The sequence below is a fragment of the Schistocerca serialis genome, chromosome 10, assembly GCF_023864345.2.
Source record: "Schistocerca serialis cubense isolate TAMUIC-IGC-003099 chromosome 10, iqSchSeri2.2, whole genome shotgun sequence".
Taxonomy (NCBI): domain Eukaryota; kingdom Metazoa; phylum Arthropoda; class Insecta; order Orthoptera; family Acrididae; genus Schistocerca; species Schistocerca serialis.
In genome coordinates, this window is record NC_064647.1 from 176,488,230 (window position 1) to 176,514,042 (window position 25,813).

Here is a 25,813-nt window from a genome sequence, read left to right on the forward strand (position 1 = left end):
CTGCCAGGAAGTTTCAACACACACTTTATTGGACCATTCATTTTCCCATGATGTCTAACTGGAGAGACGTTCTTACATTTCCTTCAAGAAGAAATGCCCCATTTACTTGAGGATATTCTGCTTGCTACGCACTTGCAAATGTATTTTCAACAGGACGGCATGCCTCCACATTTCACCAATGCTGCTAGTACACATTTAAATGAACATTTCCCCCAAGAATGGATTGGTCGTGGTGCTACACGTCTGTGGCCACCCAGATAGCCCGATTTAACGCCAATGGATTTTTGTGTATGAGGCTGGATGAAAGACATAGTTCATGAGGACAAAGTCAATACACGTAAGGCATTACTTGCTTGCGTTATGAATGCAATATACAAAATTAAGAACAACTCTTTGAAACTGAAACAAGCAACAAAATTTGTTCATACATGTGTAGGTAAATGCATTGAACTCATTGGAGACATTTTTGAACATTTGTTGTGAATGTATTGTGAGATTGCATGTACACTGTACAATTCCTTAACACTGAGCTTTGTTTTTTCTCTGGAAACATTAAAACAGTTTCAGTTAACATTATTACCATCATTTTTCCAAAATTAAATTCTCTACAACTTCTGTTGAAAACTTCGTGCAGTTGTCTGGAATTTAAAAAACAAATTGGGCCAAGTAGTTAATAAATTAAAATTTTTACAAAATCATGTCTGTGCTTCTCTGGATGTTCTGGGAAACTACTGCAGATACGCATCTGGGACATGGTTTATTAGTTTCACCAGATCAATAACAACAAAATAAATGGAAATCGTGCTGTACTTTAACCTGGTACAGTTTTGCAATGGCTTCGTATTAGTGAAGCTGCCAAATTTCAGGCAAAATCTTTTATTAACCGTAACTCTGTAACTAAACATTTGCAGACCTATGTTAATCTGAACTTTTTTCTTTAGTTTTACTTGTAGAATAACATATTGAAATATTTGCATATCTTCGTGAATCACCCTATATATTACGCATTTTCTAAAGATGCAACAATTAAGTAAAAATGCATCAAAATAATATTCCTTTCCATCTATATATGCTCCCATTTAAATGTCAAAAATTATATCAGGAATATTTCCACCATCACTGTATCCACAGCCAGTTACTCGGTCTATGAAGTTTGTCATGAAACTTGCACAGACATTTGTGTTGATGCCGTTGATGACACATTGAATTTCTTCCTTAAGCTGGAGAACTTTTTGTGGTTTATTCTCAGAGAACGTGGACTTCATGTAACCCCATAAAAAGAGGTCATATGGAGTGAGGTCACAAGATCTGGGAGGCCATTCCAAGTCACCACATATTAAAATCACAGACTGAGGGAATTTTTCGTGGAGTAGAGTTATTGTATCGTGGGATGTGTGACACACAGCCCTGTCCAGCTGAAACCACATATTGTCTGTATCTGCTTTATCCAGAGCAGGCCAGATGTTGTTTCTGGCCATTTCTCAATAACACTCACTGTTAATGTTTACTGCATTACCGTCAAAATCTTCAAAAAAGAAGGGACCATCACACCAACTACCCGTAAGGCACATCAAACTGTGGTTCATATTGGATGCATGTGGCTCTTGGATAATGCTAGGGTTTTTGTGACCCCAAATATGGCAGTTTTGTCGGTTAATGAACTCACACATGTGAAAATGTGCCTCACCATTGAAGATTATTCTTTTTTGCAAAATTGTTGTCCTCTTCTTGTTTAATGAGCATGTACTTGACTAAATTTCTGTATTTTATATGATCTGTGGGTTTAAGATATTATGTCAACTGAATCTTGTGTGAGTACATATGAAGATTCTTTTTCAGAATTCTTTGTAAAGAGGCTGTCAGAAATTGAGAGTGACTTTGAAGTGATTTGTGGCTCACAACCACACTATCCTGCACCAATGCAATGTTTTATTCCTTACAAACCGCACGGTTTCATCCAGGCAATTTTATGGTTGCAACGGAACTTGTTTCCTCAGATATCTTAATCAACTGCAGAACTGTTGATACTGTAGGAGGATTATTACTCCTGAAGATGCCACTAAGTCTATGAACAGTCTCTCATAGCCCTTGATGGTTCTGTAATGAGTTTTCATGATAGTAACATGTTCCTCCTTTGTGAACCACTCCGTAGCAACTGTGAGCCTGAAATATGCAAACACCAATTGGCCAAATAATCAGAATGACAGCCAATATCAAAAATGGAAACAAAATTTTACCACTTAATTTAAAAATTGTGTAATGTGTGAAAGACCCTATATTCAAGTTACTTTGACGCCTGACTTAAGCAAACTCAAACTTAACAGCAGTTCTTATAGTCCTAACAGTAATATAATTTGAATAGATAAAGCTATACAAATCAGGTAAATTTGTGGAAAAACGTTTTTGCATTACATATGTGGTGGCTACAGTAAGTACTATGCCATTTACAGCACTCTAAAAGTGCTCATTGTGTCCCTTGAGGCGGTTACTAATATTTTGCATGATGAGCTAGTATTCTTGGCATGCTTATTGAGGTTTGGCCTATATTGCCCATTTTATGTATCTGAAAGAGAAAATCTTTGATCTGTTCTCTAGAATGTGGCAGCGGAACTACTTCAGACGAGTGATGAAGGCGGTATTGCTGTCTCGTCAACATTACTTGGAAGAAGCAATGTCACAGCCACCTGGTCACCACCGCCACACTCGCCCGAATGACATGACTTCTCATCAACCGTTCTCCACTTCTCCGGCAGAATCGTTGCCAGGCTATACAAACAATGCATCCTTTTCTGCAGCTAAAAAAATTGCTGCAGAAAGCCGTGCTCGTAGGCGCTACTTTCGAGAGCTTGCTGCTGTCCGTGAGGAAGTTGGCCAGAGTGACCACAGTTCTGAAGATGAGAACTATCCTGGTAACATGTTTTCTTATATTATTGCTGCTACCTGTAATGTTTATGGACACTTGATATTCAGTGTCCTCACTTTGTTGTGGGCATATAAGTGTTTCTAATCCAACATCTTTGTCTCTTTCCCTTTTTTTTTTAGTCTGTGCGTTGGTTTTTCTATTTTTTTGTTTTCACAGATAAGAGTAGAAAACTAGGATGAATGAGTGGGTTACTAGAGGGGTGGGAGTCTTGCATTGTCTGTAGAGAAGCAATATCAGCAGAGTGACTTCGAACATGAACTAGTCATTTGATGTCACCTGAGTAAAATATCCATCAAAGACCTTTCAACCCTTCTAAAGTTGTACAAGTCTGCTGTTGGTCTTACGAGGGCTATGCTGAAAGTTTTTAGCAGCCCGTAAACCATAAGGCGGAGGACAATGGGGTTGTTTTCATTCAAAAGAGCAATGTTTTTTGACCTCGGGATGTGCGCGCGCAGCCCCTGGCTAGCGGTGATTCCCCCACAGCGCGGTAAGAAAGCACAGGCAGTGCTGAGTCAGAGACAGTGCATGATGGAGCTGTCACGCCGCGACTTTCGTGCCATGATTTTTTACGATTATAAAAAGGGTTTAAGTGCCGAAGAATGCCATTCTTCTTTGCTGCGTGGTTTTGGTGAAGCTTCCCCTTCTAGGATCACAGTTAGAAATTGGTTTAGCGAGTTTTTGAGGAGTTGGCAGTCAATTCAAGACGAACCTCGTCCCGGTCAGCCAGCAACAGCTGTGACTCCTGAAAACATTGATGCTGTGAGGAAAATGGTCAAAGAAGATCCACATCTTACATTTTGCGACATTGAAGGGACCCTAAATATTGGATCGACAGCAGCACATACCATAATTCATAGTCACTTAGGCCTTTCCAAGAGATGTGCCCGTTGGGTGCCACATTCCCTGACAGAAATCCAAAAGGAGGCGAGAGTGGACTTGTGTCATTTCGTCCTCGAAAAATTCAATGGAGGGAAGTCCCGAGACACCTAAAATATTATCACAGGTGATGAAACGTGGGTCTACCATTATAACCCTGAAATGAAGAGACAGTCTTCTGTGTGGTACTTTCCAGGGGAGGAACCACCCACAAAAGTTCAACGAAGTCGGAGCTCTGGAAAAAAGATGGTGGCAACTTTTTTCACAAAGATCAGGCACCTCACCCCTGCGACCTCGGACACACGTCGTACAGTTAATACCGAATGGTATGTGAACGATTGTCTTCCAAAAGTCATCGCCACATGGAAGTCACAGCATCCAAAGTCCAAACGTGGGCACCTACTGCTGCATCACGACAATGCTTCTGCGCCCAGGGCTGCCAGAACAATGGACTTTCTGGAGAAGGAAAAAGTGCAAGTGCTACCCCATGCCCCCTATTCACCTGCTGGCCCCCCGTGACTTCTTTCTGTTCCCTGAAACTAAGGAAAAAATTTGAGGGCAGTGGTTTTCATCAGATGAAGAGGCCATTGCAGTGTTTGAGAGTGCACTAAATGACATCCCAAAAGAAGCTTGGACTGACACATTTTCTAAGTGGTTTCAGAGAATGGAAAAATGTATACATGCTGATGGAGAGTATTTTGAAAAGTTGTGAACGTTCTTTTGCAAATAAATTTTTTTCACACTTTCTGTTAAAAACTTTCGGCATAGCCCTCGTATGTCTGTGAAGTGTAAATGCAAAGGAATAACCACAGCCAAACCAACAACAGGCAGACCTCATGTACGGACAGACAGGGACCGCTGAGCATTGTGCAGGGTGGTTGTAAGAATATCTCATGAAATCAGTGGAAGGAATCATTTGACAGTTCCATAGTATTACCAGCAGTCCATCTAGCACAGTGAATGTGCATAGGGAGTTATAAAGAGTGGGGTACAATGGACAAGTAGTTCCTCATGAGGTACACATCACTGTAGTCAACACTGCAGTTGAGGTTGTATAAAGAGCAACGTCTTGTGACAGTGGGTGTCTGGAAATGAGTGATTTGGGGTGAGGAATTGTGCTATAACCTGTAACAATTTGATGGGATGGTTTGGGTTTCAGCGAATGCCTGGAGAATGTTACCTGGCATTCTGTGTAATGCCAACAGTGAAGTATGAATGAGATAGTGTTATGGTACGGGTATGCTTTTTATGGTTAGGATGTGGTCCCTTACTGCACGTAAGAAAATAATTGTGGACGGATATGAAAATATTTTACAGCATAGTGTACATACTGCATACAGTATAGGAACAGTTCAGAGACAGTTGCAACAGCATCTGTGAGGCAATGGTTTGTGGACAATAACGTTCTGGCAATGGGCTGATTTGACCAATGTCTTGACTCAAATCAAATGGAACTCTTTTGGGATGAGTTAGAATGTTGACTTCACTCCAGACACAAGTGTCCGACATCAGTACCTTTTCTGGTTTCGGTGCTTGAGGAAGAATGGGCTGCCTTTCCTCCAGACATTGAGACAGCTGATTGAAAGTGGCTCCAGCAGAATTCAAGCTGTCAAGCAAGTGAAGGGTGGACACAACCCATATTAATGCCTACTACACACATCAAAAAAAGTTTTGCATCACCCCGGTTCCCAGAACTCCTGAAGATAGACATTGACTGTGGGTATTATATCACAGACGCAGTCCCTTTGACTGTTCAGGGATGTCACTAAACCCGTCCAAAGATGTAAACAACCACGCATGAACAGTGCCTATTAGACGGAGGGGCTCCGACAGCCGATCAGTTCCAGTCATTCCACCAGGAAGGAGGTACATTGCTCGTGTTGTCTATAGTTCAACCATGCTTAGACAGTCAGTATTACAGTTCGATCGCGTTTGCATTGTTACTTTGTGCCAGAAAGGGCTCTCAACAAGGGAAGTGTCTAGGCGTCTCGGAGTGAACCAAAGCGATGTTGTTCAGGCATGGAGGAGATACAGAGAGACAGGAACTGTAGATGATATGCCTAGCACAGGCTGCCCATGGGCTACTACTGCAGTGGATGACTGCTACCTATGGATAATGGCTCGGAGGAACAATGACAGCAATGCCACCATGCTGAATAATGCTTTTCGTGCAGCCACAGGGCGTCATGTTACGACTCAAACTGTGTGCAATAGGCTGCATGATGCGCAAATTCACTCTCGACATCCATGGTGAGGTCCATCTTTGCAACCACAACACCATGCAGCGCGGTACAGATGAGCCTGACAACGTGCCGAATGGACCTCTCAGGATTGGCATCACGTTCTCTTCACCAATGAGTGTCACATATGCCTTCTACCAGACAATCATCGGAGGCCTGTTTGGAGGCAACCCAGTCACGTTGAATGCCTTAGACACACTGTTCAGCGAGTGCAACAAGATGGAGGTTCCCTGCTGTTTTGGGGTGGCATGAAAGGTGCCATAACGGCTGTACGATACAAGAATGCCATCCTCCGACTGATAGGACAACTATATCGGCAGTATATTGGTGAGTCATTCGACTTCATGGATGACAATTCGCACCCCCATAGTGCACATCTTGTGAATGACTTTCTTCAGGATAACGTCATCACTCGACTACAGTGGCCAGCATGTTCTCCAGACATGAACCCTATCTAACATGCCTGGGATGCATTGAAAAGGGCTGTTTATGGATGATATGACCCACCAACCACTCTGAGGGATCTATGCCAAATTGCTGTTGAGGAGTGGGACAATTTGGACTAACAGTACTCTGATGAACTTGTGGATTGTATGCCACGATGAATACAGGCACGCATCAATGCAAGAGGATGTGCTTGTGGGTATTAGAGGTACCGTTGTGCATAGCAATCTGGACCACCACCTCCGAAGGTCTTGCTGTATGGTGGTACAACATGCAATGTGTGGTTTTCATGAGCAATAAAAAGGGCAGAAATGATGTTTATGTTGATCTCTATTCCAATTTTCTGTACAGGTTCTGGAACTCTTGGAAACGAGGTAATGCAAAACTTTTTTTGATGTTGTATTACGTGTTCGGATACGTTTGATGCTACTGAACTGAGAGGTAATGATGGGATGGCAGAGCTAATGCGGAAGTGTGTGTTAGAGGACATTTGGAGTTACGATGTGCTTAAAAGCTGTGAATTGCTGTACACTATTAGTTTTTGTGACTGTGATTTACTGCTACCTTGTCTTTTAACATATCTGATGTTTACATTTCCACAGAAGGTCCTCCGCCCAGACTGAGCAAAAGGCAGAAACGGCAACTGGCGGCTCTTCAGAGCTCACTGCGGACGGACTCTGGCGGCTTCGTCGCCGGCGGGGAGAACAGTCCCACGCGGCACTGGCCCGCCGTCGCGTCTACTCTGTCTGTCCGGTCGGGGGATGTCGGCGGTGGTGCCGGGGACCTTCTGCTGGCCGGGCTGGATGCAGGGTATGCCAGTGCGAGTGGCAGCCTGTACGAGCCAGGGGAGGAGACCTACCGCGCCATGCTCTACCGCCACAAGAGGCGAAGAGCGCACGGAGATGTGAGTCTTTTGTCCATTATAATGTTTAGTCCCATTCTCCAAAAGTTTTGCGTGTACGTGTGTTGCTATGCTGTCTGCATTTATTTATCATAAGGTGAACTGAGATCTGTTGTTGTTGTTGTGGTCTTCAGTCCTGAGACTGGTTTGATGCAGCTCTCCATGCTACTCTATCCTGTGCAAGCTTTTTCATCTCCCAGTACCTACTGCAACCTACATCCTTCTGAATCTGCTTAGTGTATTCATCTCTTGGTCTCCCTCTACGATTTTTACCCTCCACGCTGCTCTCCAATACTAAATTGGTGATCCCTTGATGCCTCAGAACATGTCCTACCAACCGATCCCTTCTTCTGGTCAAGTGGTGCCACAAACTTCTCTTCTCCCCAATCCTATTCAATACTTCCTCATTAGTTACGTGATCTACCCATCTAATCTTCAGCATTCTTCTGTAGCACCACATTTCGAAAGCAACTGAGATCTATAAGTTCCAAATTACAAATATTCATCTTCTTGAAACTTCCTGGCAGGTTAAAACTGTGTTCCAGACCAGAAATCTAACCTGGGACCTATCGACTGAAGTAAAGCTGAGATGATGGATCATGATTTGAGCATGGATAGCTCATTCAGTAGAGCACTTGCCCAGAAAAGGAGAAGGTCCAAGGTTCGAATCCTTGTTCAGAGTGCAATTTTAATCTGACAGAAAGTTATATCACCACAAACTATGCTGCAAAGTGAAAAATTCATTCTGGAGACTCCTCCTCCTCCTCTTCCTCTTCTTCTTCTTCTTCGTCTTTGTCTTCTTTGCCTTCTTCTTCCTTTTCAGGTCTTTCTTAAGGGTTCTTATCCAGGTATTTGGTGGGTGTCCAGTGCCGTCTTTTGATTCTTTTAGGTCAAGTACTGTTCTTGTCGAATTGTTGGGTGTACATTCCATGACATGCCCATACTAGTGTAGGCAATTCTCTTTAAGCTTTTCTGTTACGTTTGCTACCTTAAACGAGCCAAGTACATGCTCATTTCGTACTCTGTCTTTTAGGATTGCTGCTCCAGACCAGCACAGTGTACTTGTTTCTGTAACCTGGAGCTTCCATTCATCTGATTTGCACATGGTCCAAAATACTAAATTGTACATTAGAAGTGGTCTTATTGCTTGTTTGTTCATATATCCTTTGACTTCAGTCACTGTCTTCTCATTGCAGAGGGCTCCTGTTCATGATCTGCATTCCTACAACCCAATTTTTATACAGTTTTCAGTGTCTGTATCCATGGATACTGCAGGTGTTATTACTTGAACTGACCGGTTGGTGTTATAAGGGTATTGTTGAGATGCAGTTTTGGTTTAGAACTGGTTGCCATTCCTGAGAAGTTGCAATACAAGTACTCTGTTTTGGTACTACATACTGTAAGTCCTCTAGATTCTAGCAATATGTCCGATGCTTTAAAATCATCTTGAATTTCTGCTATTAGAACTTTTATCAGCATGCAAAAGTTTAAGTGCAGTTGGCTTCAGTGGTTGTTCTGAGACATAGTTCATGACTGTATTGAACAGCAGCAGACTCAATGCAAATCCTTTGTGGACCCCCAACCCTTATCTCATCTTCTTCACTGACACCTGCAGATATTATGAATTTTGTCTGTATGTTATCACACGTCTTTCAGAATATAGAAGTAGCACTCTGGGATACATTGCATGCATAGAGCCTGCCGTATAAGCCTTCTCAGCACTTGCTCAGAAATATTTTTGAGGCAAACAAACACAATATGGAGGTGTTTCTTGAGATCCATATATTTATCCATAAGCTTTTTAACATTACAAACAGTGCCAATAGTGCCTATCCTTTCGTAAAACCACATCAGTTGGTCATAGTTTTTGTTGCCTTATTTGATATGTTTGCAAGCACTCATCCTTTGTGTTTCTGATATTAATACACTCCTGGAAATGGAAAAAAGAACACATTGACACCGGTGTGTCAGACCCACCATACTTGCTCCGGACACTGCGAGAGGGCTGTACAAGCAATGATCACACGCACGGCACAGCGGACACACCAGGAACCGCGGTGTTGGCCGTCGAATGGTGCTAGCTGCGCAGCATTTGTGCACCGCCGCCGTCAGTGTCAGCCAGTTTGCCGTGGCATACGGAGCTCCATCGCAGTCTTTAACACTGGTAGCATGCCGCGACAGCGTGGACGTGAACCGTATGTGCAGTTGACGGACTTTGAGCGAGGGCGTATAGTGGGCATGCGGGAGGCCGGGTGGACGTACCGCCGAATTGCTCAACACGTGGGGCGTGAGGTCTCCACAGTACATCGATGTTGTCGCCAGTGGTCAGCGGAAGGTGCACGTGCCCGTCGACCTGGGACCGGACCGCAGCGACGCACGGATGCACGCCAAGACCGTAGGATCCTACGCAGTGCCGTAGGGGACCGCACCGCCACTTCCCAGCAAATTAGGGACACTGTTGCTCCTGGGGTATCGGCGAGGACCATTCGCAACCGTCTCCATGAAGCTGGGCTACGGTCCCGCACACCGTTAGGCCGTCTTCTGCTCACACCCCAACATCGTGCAGCCCGCCTCCAGTGGTGTCGCGACAGGCGTGAATGGAGGGATGAATGGAGACGTGTCGTCTTCAGCGATGAGAGTCGCCTCTGCCTTGGTGCCAATGATGGTCGTATGCGTGTTTGGCGCCGTGCAGGTGAGCGCCACAATCAGGACTGCATACGACCGAGGCACACAGGGCCAACACCCGGCATCATGGTGTGGGGAGCGATCTCCTACACTGGCCGTACACCACTGGTGATCGTCGAGGGGACACTGAATAGTGCACGGTACATCCAAACCGTCATCGAACCCATCGTTCTACCATTCCTAGACCGGCAAGGGAACTTGCTGTTCCAACAGGACAATGCACGTCCGCATGTATCCCGTGCCACCCAACGTGCTCTAGAAGGTGTAAGTCAACTACCCTGGCCAGCAAGATCTCCGGATCTGTCCCCCATTGAGCATGTTTGGGACTGGATGAAGCGTCGTCTCACGCGGTCTGCACGTCCAGCACGAACGCTGGTCCAACTGAGGCGCCAGGTGGAAATGGCATTGCAAGCCGTTCCACAGGACTACATCCAGCATCTCTACGATCGTCTCCATGGGAGAATAGCAGCCTGCATTGCTGCGAAAGGTGGATATACACTGTACTAGTGTCGACATTGTGCATGCTCTGTTGCCTGTGTCTATGTGCCTGTGGTTCTGTCAGTGTGATCATGTGATGTATCTGACCCCAGGAATGTGTCAATAAAGTTTCCCCTTCCTGGGACAATGAATTCACGGTGTTCTTATTTCAATTTCCAGGAGTGTAGTTCTGCACAACAGTTTATGTTCTGCAGTTGAAAATCCCTACCAATTCAGAAGAAAATTATAACATGCTTCATGATCGACTCTTTTTACAAATTATCTGAGTATGTAGATTGGAGAATTGAAAACTTTTGTTACAATATTAGAGAAAGGGAGTTGCCACTCACCATATAGTGGAGATTCTGAGTCGCAATAGGCACAACAAAAAGATTTACACAATAATAGCTTTCAGCCATTAAGGCCTTTGTCAGCGGTACACACACACACACACACACACACACACACACACACACAACTTGCACACATGTGTGCAATCTCAGATAACTGAAACCACACTTTTTTGTTTTGCCTATCGAGACTCAACGTCTCCGCTATATGGTGAGTAGCAACTTACCTTCTCTAATATTGTTACATTCCATTGTTTGAAAACTTTTGTTAGCTTCGTAGCAAACTGCATTGTTAGTCTGAAGCTGTACTGTAAACAGTATTTAAAGTTGTAAATACCTTTTTTCTTTGAAAAATGCAAGTGTAATCAAGTAAATATAGAGCTACAAATAGTACTTGTACATTTGTGCGCTTATGTGGGCATATAAGTCTTATGGTCACAAAATGAAGGGGAAAATTTCCATGTCCTGTTGCTATAGTGGTGTCAGGTAAGAAGGCTGGTGATTGGGTGATGTGCAGTGACAGAGTGCGGTATACCATGCAACTGCCCAGCCAATAGCATCATTCAGTCGTGTCTGTCTGCAACGCACAGTTTGGGGTCCGCTTGGAACACTTAGTGTCGATTTTCATGTTAGTCCAGGTATGGTGGGGTACTGAGCATCTGTAGTATCATTATGGGTGGCGTTTAGCAAATGTGACAAGTTTTACATTAACAAGTAACAGTGATAGTTTTTGAGGTGTATAAATTTCCTAAGGAGAGTCAGAAGCAGGAATAGTTACACAGCCGGCTGGTGTGGCCGAGTGGTTCTAGGCGCTTCAGCCTGGAACCGCGCGACCGCTACGGTCGCAGGTTCGAATCCTGCCTCGGGCATGGTTGTGTGATGTCCTTAGGTTAGTTCGGTTTAAGTAGTTCTAAGTTCTAGGGGACTGATGACCTCAGATGTTAAGTCCCATAGTGCTCAGAGCCACTTGAACTTGAATAGTTACACATTGTGTCACTTACCATAGTGGTGCTAGTTACCAGGGTAGGTGACAGGTGAAGAGTGACATGGGACAGAGCCAGAGAGAACACCAGCACTGCTGCACGGAATTCTTCATCCCTTTCTGCACATAAAGCATCACGCATCTGCCTTCTTGTTTACAAGCGACTATAACAGAATACAAAGATTATTCCTGTTGATGCTGTCTTGATCACTTTTCTTTTTTCCTGTATAAAAGGCTATTTTATACAAACAACTTTTTTATCAAAATAGATTACTTGTGGTGGGTGTGCACCACATGTCTGTGTGAAAATTAGGAGCCAACCACATTGCAATTGAATCAGTGAAGTCAAAGATCGATTGATTGTGCCAAATGTGGAGTTCTAAAATCCTGATTATGCTGAAGACAGTATGTGTGCAGAAATAGGGGACTGTGATATCGTCTACTAACATCGGAAGTTAAACTATTTTTTTCCGAGCTCACATGTGTTGTAATACTGAATATAGAGCTTTTGACTCTTCTTAATGTTTATTTTATTTTTTGCTTTGTTTTCATTGCAAAGGTTGCCTGATGACTTGATATTTTACCTGCTAGTGTTCTCCCACAAAAGAGACCAAATGTCTGAAAGCAAAAAGGTATTTAGTTTTTTGCGATGCCTGGACAAAGAAAAAGCCTGCACTGTATAAATAGGAACATAACTAGACAAAAAAATGTAAATGAGAATTGTTTAAACATCGAAGTAGAAAAATAGATTTGTATCTTATTCTGCACTTCAAAAGAAAATAAGATGAAAAGGATGAAATAAAAAAAAAAGCACTATGTACTGTGTAAATATTGTTTGTTTTGTTTGATCTGTTTGTATTTATAGATTTTCTCATGTGAATAAATGTTGACATTTAGAAGTATTTGGCTGGCAGTTTTCCTATTTTTTTCAGATCGCTGCATTGTAGAGCTCATATCGTATGATCTTTGTCGAGAACATCCACTGTTAACCAACAAAAACTGTTGCCAGTTGTAACTCATTCTGTTGCAATACTTCAACTTTTTTGTAAGGAGTTTCACCATTCAGGTGTCACACTGCACAGCAGACAGCACTTACAGCACACACAGTTTTTATGTCGACATATAAACAAAAATGAGCACTCAAATGAGTCTCAATATGGGAATAAAATGCCAAGGAAGATGCCACAGTGGTCAGCACACTGGACTCGTATTCAGGTGGACGACAGTTCTAATCCCTGTGTGACCTCCCAGATTTAGGTTTTCCATGATTTCCCTAAATCACACAAGGCAAATCCTGGCATGATTCTGTGAAAAGGACGTGGTCAATTTCGTTGCCCAATTTTCGCTATTGAGAGATTGTGTCCCATGTGTTCTATCTCTAATGATACCTATGTGTTCTGTGTCTACTGATAGCGTTGTTGACAGGACATTGAACTCTAATCTTGCTCCCTTTTCAAAATAATATGCCAGGGGCAGTGTAGTAGACTCACCAGCAATGAGTACTTGAAATTTACTTTGTAGCATAGGTTTTACTTGATGTGTATAAAAACAAGTTAATAATAATACCTGTCGTTTTTCATACAGTCACATCCGGATCTGGAGACCCACGGTATCTCGATACACGATGTGGCAACGAGGGCGCAGATGGCTAAGAGACCGATTCCCGCGACACCTCCGCTGCGCTGCCCTCCCTCCGCCAGCCCCACGCCGAATGCTACCTCATCGCCTGTTAGCACACCTAGTCACCACTACCAGCAGCAACGAGCGGCGACACCACCGAGTACACCTCACGAGGGAGGGAAGGTGACCGTAAAGCGTCAGAACATGCCGGCGAGGGCAGGGAGTGGGAAAGGAAGCAGTGCCGACCATCAGCATGTCAACAACAGGGCGCCTCATCTTCGCATTGCTAGCCCACAGGTAAGCATCAGTTTTGCTTTTGCACAAATGCAAAGGAATGTAACCTATATAAGACATTTTACTGTCAGAGAACAAAAATTGCAACACCAGCAGTTAAAGCAAATAGCAATGCAAACACCTGAGGCACTTCTGACTGATGCTAATATTGCCTCTAGTTATCCAACCACCCTCACGAACCATTGTAAAAGAGTGTCCCCTCATTACCAGGTACACGAAAAATTTGCATTTTGCAATAAATTCGAATATAGATGCGAATTCTGCCCCAAAATGCAAAAATTCTAACTTATGTAACAGACACGGTTTTATAGAGAATTTTATCCAGGTGAACTATTTTATCAGAAATAGTTTGAAATAGCTTTATTTTCTTCATATAATAATTGAAAATGTAACCAATTTTTAGTTATTAGTCATCACATGATAAAGCCCAATATGGAAAGATAACGTGTTAAAAAAAAAAAAGTAATACACAAGTGTAGCAATGTAGTCATTGGTCTCAGTGTTCTGGCACCAGGCCAATTGCAGATGGTTGAATAGTCTGTATATGATACACAGGGCAATGCAATGTTGTACTCAACTGTCGGACCTAGCACCTTAGAACTAAGAAACACTTGTGATTCTTGAAATGTTCCCAGCTTAAAGAGTATTGGGACTCCAGCTGGATGATGTAGACCTTTTGCCATGATATTTTGGCTGACAACCATTCAGCCATCTTCAGGTGATTGTTTTGCACTGGAGATTGCTAGTTCACATCACTAACTTTATACCAAAAGTTGGCTCAGATATGCATGTATGAGGGCAGCAGTTACAAGAGCGACCTCTTTCGAGTTTCGCGCTCCCTTCGAATGTTGCCCCATCTATGGCCCACAGGCACATGCGTGATGGTGACACTGCATACACATTCTCTGCCGGAATGTGCAATTGCAGAGTTAAAATTCAGATGTCAAAATTAATGAAACTAATTGTTGCTGGTCATAAAATGTTTTCTTTCTGAAGAAATTAAAAAATTAATCAGGTCTCACACATTATCCAACTGAAAGCTGTCATTACGATTAATAAGATCTTGTGCTAAATGTATTTCCACTGTTTCCTTAACAATTGAATCCCAGAAGGACCTCATCGAGGCCAAAGTTTGTGTGGCAGAATAATCCATGGAATATCCAGTGGAGACACAATGCTTGGCTATGGCTGACTTACTGGCCTGTGAAAGGCAATTGTGGTGATCATGTTCGATGCACCTTTCATGCACTGTGTTCATTGTTTGACCAATGTAGGCTGTGCCACACTGACAATGTATTCTGTAGATTCCAGCCATCTGCAATTCCAGAATGTCCTTTGCCAATCCGAGAAAAGCACAAGTGTTTGTAGGTGGACAGAAGATTACTTGCACATGATGTTTCCTCAAGATTCTGCCTAATTTCGATGAAATATTGCTGACATACGCGAGGAATGCCCTGGACTTGAACCGCTCCTTTCCTCTTGATCTTGTGGGTGGTCACATTTCTTATTCCTTATGGTATGTGCCTATTTCTTCGCATCAGCATTCTTCAAAAACAACTGCTGGAAATGATGAACAAAAACCTAAATGACAAGATTGGTCTTTGCGGTACAGAAAGACATAAGGGGAAATGTTGACGTAATCGGCATTTGGTGCTGCCAGCAGAAATTGCAACGTTTAACTTCACCTCGCAATTTTGACACTACAGCTACTAAGTTGCTGGCATTGGCAGAAATTAAAAAGACAGGGAATTCAACATGAAGTGTTCGGACAAATCCGATATGTGACGAAACTGAGCAACGGACCCAACAGGCGCCTTTTACTGTGCCACTTACATGCAGTTACCATTGTTAGCAAAGTGGTTATTGCCAAGTGTGAATATGCATAGTTTTTCTTTCAATTTGTGCTGTAAGGGAGACAGATAGGCTGCTACTTTGTTGACATACAGAATATCTAATAATAAATCAATACTTATATAATAGAGGGAAACATTCCACGCGGGAAAAATATATTTAAAAACAAAGATGATGTGACTTACCATACGAGAGCGCTGGCAGGTCGATAGAAACACAAACAAACACATACATACACACAAAATTCTAGCTTTCACAACCAACCGTTGCTTCGTCAGGAAAGAGGGAAGGAGAGGGAAAGACGAAAGTATGTGGGTTTTAAGGGAGAGGGTAAGGAGTCATTCCAATCCCGGGAGCGGAAAGACTTACCTTAGGGGGAAAAAAGGACAGGTATACACTCGCACACACACACATATCCATTCGCACATACACAGACACAAGCAGACATACAGACAAGCAGACATGAAATGTCTGCTTGTGTCTGTGTATGTGCGGATGGATATGTGTGTGTGTGTGCGAGTGTATACCTGTCCTTTTTTCCCCCTAAGGTAAGTCTTTCCGCTCCTGGGATTGGAATGACTCCTTACCCTCTCCCTTAAAATCCACATCCTTTCGTCTTTCCCTCTCCTTCCCTCTTTCCTGACGAAGCAACGGTTGGTTGTGAAAGCTAGAATTTTGTGTGTATGTATGTGTTTGTTTGTGTTTCTATCGACCTGCCAGCGCTTTCGTATGGTAAGTCACATCATCTTTGTTTTTAAATATAAATCAATACTTAAATATACAGCTCTAAAACATATATACAATGTGAAGCCGATATTTTTATGGGCCAGTACATCGATATTTTTTCAGATGATGTATTGATACTTTTCCTTGACATATCGAGAGTCGATGATATTTTTTTAATTATCAATATATCAGATTCCCAATATTTTAAAAAATATTGAGAGACCTAATACAGAGCCTTCCGTGCTACATGAAAGAAGCCAACTACTTCCCGAACAGTCTCGGATCCACTCTCACTCCTCTCCTACCTGGAGCTTTCTGTGTCACTAATGACGCAACCTCACTTTACCCAAACATCCTGCATACACATAGCATCTCAACTGTAGAACACTACCTTCTCTCCAGCAGCCATCTGAAAGTGTTCCTAAAACCTCATTCATTTTAACCCTAGTCACCTTCATCCTAATCCAAAACTACTTCCCTTGAGAGGACTAGTTGTACAAACAAATCAGGGGGACTGCTATGGGAACCAGAACAACTCCCTCACCATGCAATATTTTTCATAGGACAAATGGAAGAGGCTTTCCTCAAGACCCAGAAGCTCTGCTCCCTGGCTTGGTGTAGATTTATCAATTATGTCTATGTGGCTGCTCTCAGAGTGAAGAAGAACTTCGCTTTTTGTAACAGCTTAACTCATTTTCCCAACACTAGTCCTTTTCTGTATCCACCTCACTGACTCCCTGTACACAAACTTCAGTGCATATAAAACCAGCCACTAAGCAATTATATCTATGTTTTTTTTTTGCCACTGCCTCCTCTTCCATATCAAATACTCCATTCCCTACATCCTACTCTTCCACTGCAAACTTATCTGCTGTACCACCAAATCCTGCAATAGTGAAAATAAGTAATTTCTGTAGACAGTGACAAATACACCACCACCACCATCATCATCATCATCAGTGTTCTGCCAAAAGGCAGGTTTTCACATGGTAGTTCTCAGGCTGTCCGGTCTTCTGCCATCCTCTTCAGGTCTGCATAATTTCCTCTTCCCTTTATGTCGTGTATCCTCTTGTATCGCCTTCTTCATCTCAGTCTTCTCCCACGAACCAATCGTTCCGAAGCATCTACTAGCAAGCACTCCCTTCTCAATGAATGTCCCAACCAGTTCTTTTTCCTTTCTATTACAACCTTCAGCAGACATCTTCTCTCACCAACCATTTCCAATACTCTTTCATTACTCACTCTTTCCACCCAGCTTATTCTCCCCATTCTCCTCCACATCCACATCTCAGTTTGTTGTAAAAAGCTATACACAACTGTGAACTCCAGCCATGGGAAATTAATCAGTTACTGTATTTAGCTTTCCATCCTTATCCACTTCAAGGTTGTTATCCACCTTTATTGATCTTGAAAGTAATAAATTATTAAAACTTTGATATTTCTTCCTTTCATTTTGAAAGTCATTCGGTAAAACTCACTATTTTCGCTGAGTATTGATGAAACAGTTGTTATACTTGATGAATATATGTTTATAATACACACTCAAATAGCTTAGCATGTTAATATGCTGCTTTTGGGATTCAGGGAGGTGAGCCGGTTTCAGATCGCATCTGCCATGCAGATTATGATAAGGGCTGGTGAGCCAGCCACTCCGGTTGCAGCTTTGTGTGTGTGTGTGTTTTTCACAGTTTGCAGTCTGTGACACATCAAACATGAAAGAGCTATTCATTGCCTGACATTTCATTAATCAATTAATTGTGTTATCCAGGTAACCAATGCTGGAGCCAACAGTTCAGAGAGCTCAGAAAGTGGGGATGAAACTGAATCTGAATCGGAAGATGCTGTTGACGATAAGACAGGCCTTTTGCCAATGTCTGTTAAAGAAGAGCTTATGGTGCTACCAGAAATTAAGACAGAACCTATCGAAGACACAGAACCATCCCCCAGGGCAAAAGTACGGCGGACTAACAGCGTTGGGTAAGTGTTAAAGTAAAGTTGTCCTCTCTAAATTGCCCTAACATCTCGAGCACAGAGACATTGCTAGCTGCGTAGTTCCTGCAATTTTTCAAGCTGGAATACATACTACCACACCCACACCCAAACTCGCTCATACAGCATGACACTGTCTTTTTTTGAGTGGTTGCTTGTTCTAACAAGAATAAGAGAGGGCAGAGAGCAAAGGCCGATTAAGATGGCTGTCTTTTTGAGTTTTTTCAAAAAATTTGCTACAGTTTAATTTATTTTCTGAAATTGTGCTTACTTGAAGTTCGCACAATTTTGCATGCATTTTAACCAATTCTGGTAACTTTTTGCAGTCTGATGTTGATACCTCAAAGCTGTGGTTTTGTAAGAATTCACGTTTCTTGAGGTGTTGCATGTTGCTGTTCATGCACTTTTTGTTTGAAATTAAGTGACAAAAAGAAGCCAGTAGGTGATAAATACACAGTCAAGTCACATTAATGTGAGCAGCACCTGTGTTCGACGACTACATGCAATAACCACTCACAGATAGCAGTTGGCAGCACTAGCAGTGGAGGGTATATAAAGTGGGGGAGGGGCGAATGTGGAAAATAGTGCAGTTGTTGTCCTAATGTGGAAATGGAGCAATTTATGTGATGTCCAAAATAGCATGAAGATAGGCCTTTGGGTCAAATGTGGAAGCATTTTGGAAATGGTTAAATTTGTAGACTGTTCTTGTACTACGGTGGTTAAAATATGCTGTATATGACGAAGTGGTGCTATCCAAAATTAGGGCTGAGGCAGTTGTGGTGGACTACAGGCCATAGAGAACAGGGGGAATTACAGCTATGGAGATGTGTGTATGGGCAAATTTACGTGCAACCATTGAGTAACTAACTGCACAGATGAATCAAGGGGCTACCAGCAGTGTTCCCTCAGTGACAGTTCACCAATTGTTGCTGCGTGTGAGCCTCTGCGGCAGGTGCCTGTTCGTCGGCTACAAAGGCTGGAATTTGCACACCAGTACCACAACTAGACATCACATTTTTAGATTAATCACATTTTGTGACCCATTGAACCTATGGCCATTGGCGTGTACAACCCTGTAACAATTGTCGGAAGGGTCCAGGCGAGAGGAGAGAGCATTATAATCTGGGAAATATTTTCGTGTCATTCCCTGGGTGATCTCTCATTCTGAAAAGCGTTTTAGATCAGCACAAGTATGCGTCTATCCTTGGGGCTGTGTTCACCCCTACATGCAGTTGGCTTTTTGCTCGGCACGATGGTATCTACCAACAGGACTGTGCAATATCTTGCACAGCTTGTGTGTCACAGAACTCCATTCTGAAATCTAGAAATGGACAGACAGTCTACATCAGAATTATTTTTTCTTCTAGCATGTTGTTGCAAACTATATAATTCATACATAAAACACTCAACTGTGTCTTTAAAGTAGAAAAAGTCAAGATGATACTTAATATTGTTAACACTCCTTGTTATACATGTTTGAGCTCTCCTCCTCAAAGACATGAAGTTATGCTACAAGGAAATGACTTGTCACCAAGGATTTCACTTCAGTGTATGAGAATATGTTTAAACAAATCACTGTTCAACTAACTTTTTACCTGTGTGCTGGCTAAAGACAGTGTACTTCCAACTATAACACAACATCAGACATAACTCTTGTAACAGAATTTGCCTCACAGCAACCAAAATCAATCAGAACCCTTAGGCTGACAGTCTACTCCAAACTGCAATAAGACAACCCAAGTCTTCATATAACTCTACTTTATTGATCAAAATCTGGTGCCAGCTGATGTCAGGTCAACATGTTTACCTACCTAACTAAAGTATTGTCATTACTCTTTAATACCAAATCATTACGTGGAGAGAGTATAGTCTGTAAATATACTCTGTGAATATAGTATCCTTCTGGTTTTGGTCTGTTGCTGCTGGCTTGGCCCAGCACCATTGGTTCTCCGATGTCCAGGGACTTTTGAAACATCATCTGAACAAATTGCCAGCACATTTTCTAATGTAAGGTCATCCAGTAGTTAATTACTCAGAATAACTCTGAACATAATTGCATTGAGCCACACTCCATTATACAGAGCTACTATAAATCATTCATTTGTTTTGAAAGTTCTATATTTTCCAAAGTATTATTTGTACCATTATGACTGATGCATGAATAGAGCTGTAAACTCACCAAGTTTGTATTTTGCCCACCAGTTGGCATTACGCGTGCACTGCCTTGACAAAATGGCGACAAAGCGAGAAAAGAGTTTTTGTGTGGAATATGCAAGGTTTTTGTCTGATACAAGAGTGCAGTGTGCATTCAGAAGGAATTATGGAAAGGAACTTCCATTAGTAATTTGGAAATCCTGGTTGTCTCAGTAAACAGAAAAGTACCAGTCGACCAACTGTGCTAGGTCCAACTATGGAGATGGTAAGGGAAATTTTCATATGCAGTCCAAAAATATCAGTGGTCTGTGCAAACCACAAATGTGGACTATTGCAGCAAACCACATGGAAGATTTTGCAACAGCCGTTACATTTCAAACTACCATCTGTATCTCATGCAACAAATAAAATTAGAAGATTATGTGCAGTGCCTTCAGTTTTTCACCACAACATTGTGCCTCCAAGCTGATATTGAGCAAGAAACCAACCTTCCATTTATCTAGAAATGTTAATCGCCACAATGTGAGGATCTGGGTCACAAAAAGTCCTCATGAAATCAGGCATATGAATGAGATTCCAAACAGATATGTTTTCTGTGCAGTGTCACAGATGAAGCTGTATGCGCCGTTTTTCTTCTGCGAGAAGACAGTGACAGGTACCTCTTACCTTGATATGTTGCTGTTGCAGTTATTTACACAATGGACTGTTGAATCTGAGGATTCCAACTCCAACAAGACTTCCCATTGGAGTATTGATGTTCGTTACCTAAATGATGAACTTACATGTCTCTGGATCGGGCGTAGAATTGTGACAATGTGGTTCTGTTACCTTAACTTAAAGGTAGTGAAGAAAGGAATAGTTACTGAGAAGAATTATGAGACTAAAGAATTTAACGTAAATTAATGCCAGGTGGGTACTTAGAAACAAGGACATGCTGTAACACCAGTTCCCACCTGCAAAGTGTTGAGAAACTGGTGTCTGGGGTAACTATTCGTATTACATGTGTAGAGAAATAGGAACTGACGTCACAATTGTCATGTTGTTCAGCATACTCTACAACAGGATCTTGTGCGTTGCCGATATGCACCCTGTGTCTATCGTTACTCATCCTAACTGATAGCTTGGTTACGGTCACACCAGTGTAGAAAGCCGAACAGTGTTTACATAACAACTGCTATATGATGTGTCAATTCATGGTTGGCTCTCCTTTTGATAGTATGTGTTTTGACAGTTACAGGGCTGGTATACGTGGTGGTAGGACAGTGCATAGGGCAAGTCTTACAGTGAGGATGGTCACAAGGGTAGGAGCCAAAGAGCAGGGAAATGAATGAGAAGGAGCATAGGGGCTGACAAGAATATTGAGGAGATTGGGGGCGGGAGGAGGAGGGGGGCCTAAAAGGTATCATAGATGTGGTGGGCAAATTGTCAAACAAAAAGGACATCATTTCAGGGCATTATTGTAAGAAATCATGGCCGTGCTGAAGTAGCTGATTAATACATTCAAGACCAGGATAGTACTGAGTGACTAGTGGTGTATTTCTGTATTGTTTTTTCAAGGGATCAGCAGTACCAGGATAGACTGTGATAGCTGAGACATCTGCTTTTGAATTAGGCTCAAGTGAGAGTGATGGTGTAGAGCTGTAAAGAGTTTGCTTCTTAACAAATACATTTACTTTGAATTATAGGGCTGTATGCCAGGGAAAGTGTGGCGTGGGGAAGATGTCAGATGTCAGAACATAGGTATTGTGGTTTGTTTGCAGGTTTAATGTGAATTGAAGTGTGTAGCGGACCCTTGGTGAGGGTGAGGTCAACATAAAGGAAAGTACCTTGGGAGTCGGAAAAGGACTGTGTGAAATTTAACTGGGAGAAAGTATTTAGAGATTCCAAAAATTTTCATCAATGTATCTAAACCAAATCAGGGAGTGAAGCGTTATGGATCCCAGGAAAACCTTCAAGTAAAGTAGGTTTGGAATCATGTGCACACTGGTTGAGCTATATTAAGCAGCAGGCAGACCATGTACATGGGTGTGTTGGTATAGAGGGAGGTGGCACTAATGGTGACAAGCAAGGTGTGGGGTGGGAGTGGGATGGGCACAGATTTAAGATGATCTAGGAAGTATTTGGTGTCTCTGATACAAGCAGGGAGTTGTCGTACTATAGGTTGCAGGTGTTGATCAACTAAAGTAGACATACATTCAATGGGTGCCTTGCTTTGAAGTCAGCAACTGTGTGATCGCCAGGGTGGTTGGGTTTGTGGATCATAAGAAGAAAGTAAAATGTGGGAATGTGTGATTTGAGTGGGATAAAGTTTTACGGACTGTACTGTCTTTACAATATGTCTTTGGTTCTCTCTACCCACCTGGCCGTAATGTATGTTAACTTCTTTGGTCTTAGCATTTCTTCTCAGAAGAAATTCCTTTCTCCACTCCCTTTTAGTTTTATGTATCTTTTATTTTCTGACTTGTCTAGTCCCCCCATCTATCCCCACCTCCACCTTTCTACCACTTAACTTTCCATTCTCATTAGTACTTGCACAATGTTTTGTCAGTAATCCCTGTCTTGCTTATGACAATTTCTTCCACCTTTAAGTTCTCAGGTTTTCAAATCTTGTCTGGTGCAATCCCCAACAATTCCTTATTTCCTTCTCTTTTCATCTGGTAAGTGTCACCTGACCAAAGGTTCTGAGTGGATGTTCAATAACCCTCTCCATTTCTTAACCTTCGCCAGTCCTTTTCATTCATCCCTTTTCCTTTTTCTTCGACCCTTCTGCCAGAAGAAGGAGCCACTGTCTCTGAAACCTTTGCAGATTTCCTTCACTTTTATATGTGTTTTCTCCTACTGCTGGCTGGTTGAGTAGATCTTGTTGTGACGTAACAAGACTGTTACGCCACACTGAAGTAGCCGAAAGAAAGGCACGCGTACACACACGCCGACTGGCGTCAAGTCTGGAACAAGATACGTTATGACTGCTATCAAGAAAATACGTAGCTTTGGAATATACTTAACTTTATTTACTCCTTGTGATACATCTCTCTGGACTATACAAATGAGACTCGTAAGATACATGCACTGTTACAATTGGCGCCTTGCTAGGTCGTAGCCATGGACTTAGCAGAAGGCTATTCTAACTGACTTTCGGCAAATGAAAGGAAGGCTTTGTCCGTATTGTCGCTAGCAATGTCGTCGTACAACTGGGGCGAGTGCTCTATCGTATATCGAGACCTGCCTTGTGGTGGCGCTAGGTCTGCGATCACACAGTGGCGACACGCGGGTCCGACATGTACTAAATGGACCGCGGCCGATTTAAGCTACCACCTAGCAAGTGTGGTGTCTGGCGGTGACACCACAGATCTTTTATCCATCCAGGTATATTATACTTTTTAAAAGATTTATTATTTTCATTTATATATGTTCTCTCTTCTGTGCCACACTAATGCTGGGTAAAAAATAGTGTAAGCCATTTGTCCTTCTAGTATTTTGTTTATGACTGTTACTGTTATTTTCCAACAGAGATTAGCACTTGTAAAGTAGAATGACAAAATAGTTGTGACATCAGTGTTAAAAATTCTTCAAGTTCCCTTATTTTGTAGAGTACTCTTATCAGGGGTGTCCCAGTATGTATATAGATATAATCAGTAAGTATTAATTGTTTTTTTCTGATCTAAATGATATCAGTATCAGTATGCAGTATTCAGTATGTGTCCTGTCAACTAATCCTTTCTTTTAGTCATGTTGTGTTACAAATTTATTTTTCTCCTATTTGATTCAGTATCTCTTCATTATTTATGTGATCTACTCACCTAATCTTCTGTTTCACTACATTTTTAACGTTTAATTCTCTTCTTGTCTGAATTGTTTATGATCCAAGTTTCACTACTGTACAGGGCTACACACCAGATGAATACCGTTATGAAAGATTATATAGCAAAACACATTCACACATTTTAGTGTCTTATGTCCTAATTTAATTCCCTCAGCATTGCCTGTTCTAATTCACCTACATTCCATGACATATGTATTACTTTTGTTGTTGATCATGTTATAATCTGTTTTCAAGACACTCTTCATTCCCTTCAGTTGCTCTTTCAAGTCCTTAGCAGTCTCTGACAGAATGACAATGTTATAGGCAAACCTCAAAGTTTTTATTTCTTCTCTCTGTGCTTTATTTCCATTTCCACATTACTCTTTAGATTCGCTTAGTGATTGCTCAATGTACACATTGAATAACGTGGGTATAGGGTACAGCCCTGTCTTATCCCTTCTCAACTAGTGCCCTTCAGTTCTTATAACTGCAGATTGATGTTTGTTGCAGATAAACTTTTACTCCCTGTGCTTCAAGTCAGCATCCTTCAGGCTTTTAGAGAGTACACTCATGTTGACATTGTCCAAAACTTTCTCTAAATCTACAAATGCTTTAAATGTAACTTTGCATTTCTCCAATCTGTCCTGTAAGATAATTCATAATGTCACTATTGCTTCACATGTTGGAACACAAACAGATCTTCCTGTAGGTTGCCTTCTAGCATTCCTGCGATTCTCTCTTTAAAATATTTGATGCTGTTATTGATACTAAGGAGAGGTGCCCAGCTGTGTGATTGAGTTTTTGTAACCATCTGTACGGTGATGCAGGCTAAGGTCCCAGGTCTGACACCCTGCGGCCATTTACCCCACTGGGCCATCATGTCATACGTATTGCATTGTGAAGAGTAACTCTGAAAGATTTTTTTACAAACATTCGATACGCGAACCATGAGTGACCTGGCAGATGTCGATATGGTAATCGAATTCTTGCCATACCCGTCCCAGTATGGCGTCATCGACTGTCGCAGTGCTTCCCGTATTCTCTCCCGAAGCTCTGCTACATCATGTGGTACAGGTGGTACATACACCGGATCTTTAATGTGTACCCACAGAATAAAGTTACACAGAGTGACATCTGGTTATCAGGGAGGCCATTTCATGAAATAGTTGTCCCCTTCTGTAACACAGCCAATCCATCAATGCCATCATCAGGTACCCATGAACTTCATGAAGAAAATGGTGTGGAGCCCCATCCTGTTGAAAGATGAACAGAGAGTCCAATTGCATTTGAGACATCAGCCGTTGCTGTAACATGTCCAAGTAGGTATATCCAGTGACAGTGCTCTCGGTGAAGAAGAATGGCCCGTATAGTTTTTGATGTGACGAGGCACAAAAAACATTGACCTTTGGAGAATCACACTCAAATTCAATGCATTTGTGTGGATGATCAGTACCCCAGATTCAGCAGTTATGCCTGTTCACTTTCCCATTAGTGTGAAA

At 42.2% G+C, this 25,813-nt stretch overlaps 1 protein-coding gene across 1 annotated transcript in view; it reads left to right on the forward strand.

Moving 5' to 3' along the window:
• Positions 1–25,813, forward strand: part of LOC126425298 (nuclear factor related to kappa-B-binding protein) — a 195,619-nt gene that overhangs the window by 12,500 nt on the left and 157,306 nt on the right. Inside the window, exons 4-7 of the mRNA XM_050088276.1 lie at positions 2,596–2,909; positions 7,086–7,387; positions 13,463–13,795; positions 18,138–18,346. Of these exons, the coding sequence (XP_049944233.1) occupies positions 2,596–2,909; positions 7,086–7,387; positions 13,463–13,795; positions 18,138–18,346 (1,158 nt within the window). The remainder of the gene's footprint in view (positions 1–2,595; positions 2,910–7,085; positions 7,388–13,462; positions 13,796–18,137; positions 18,347–25,813) is intronic.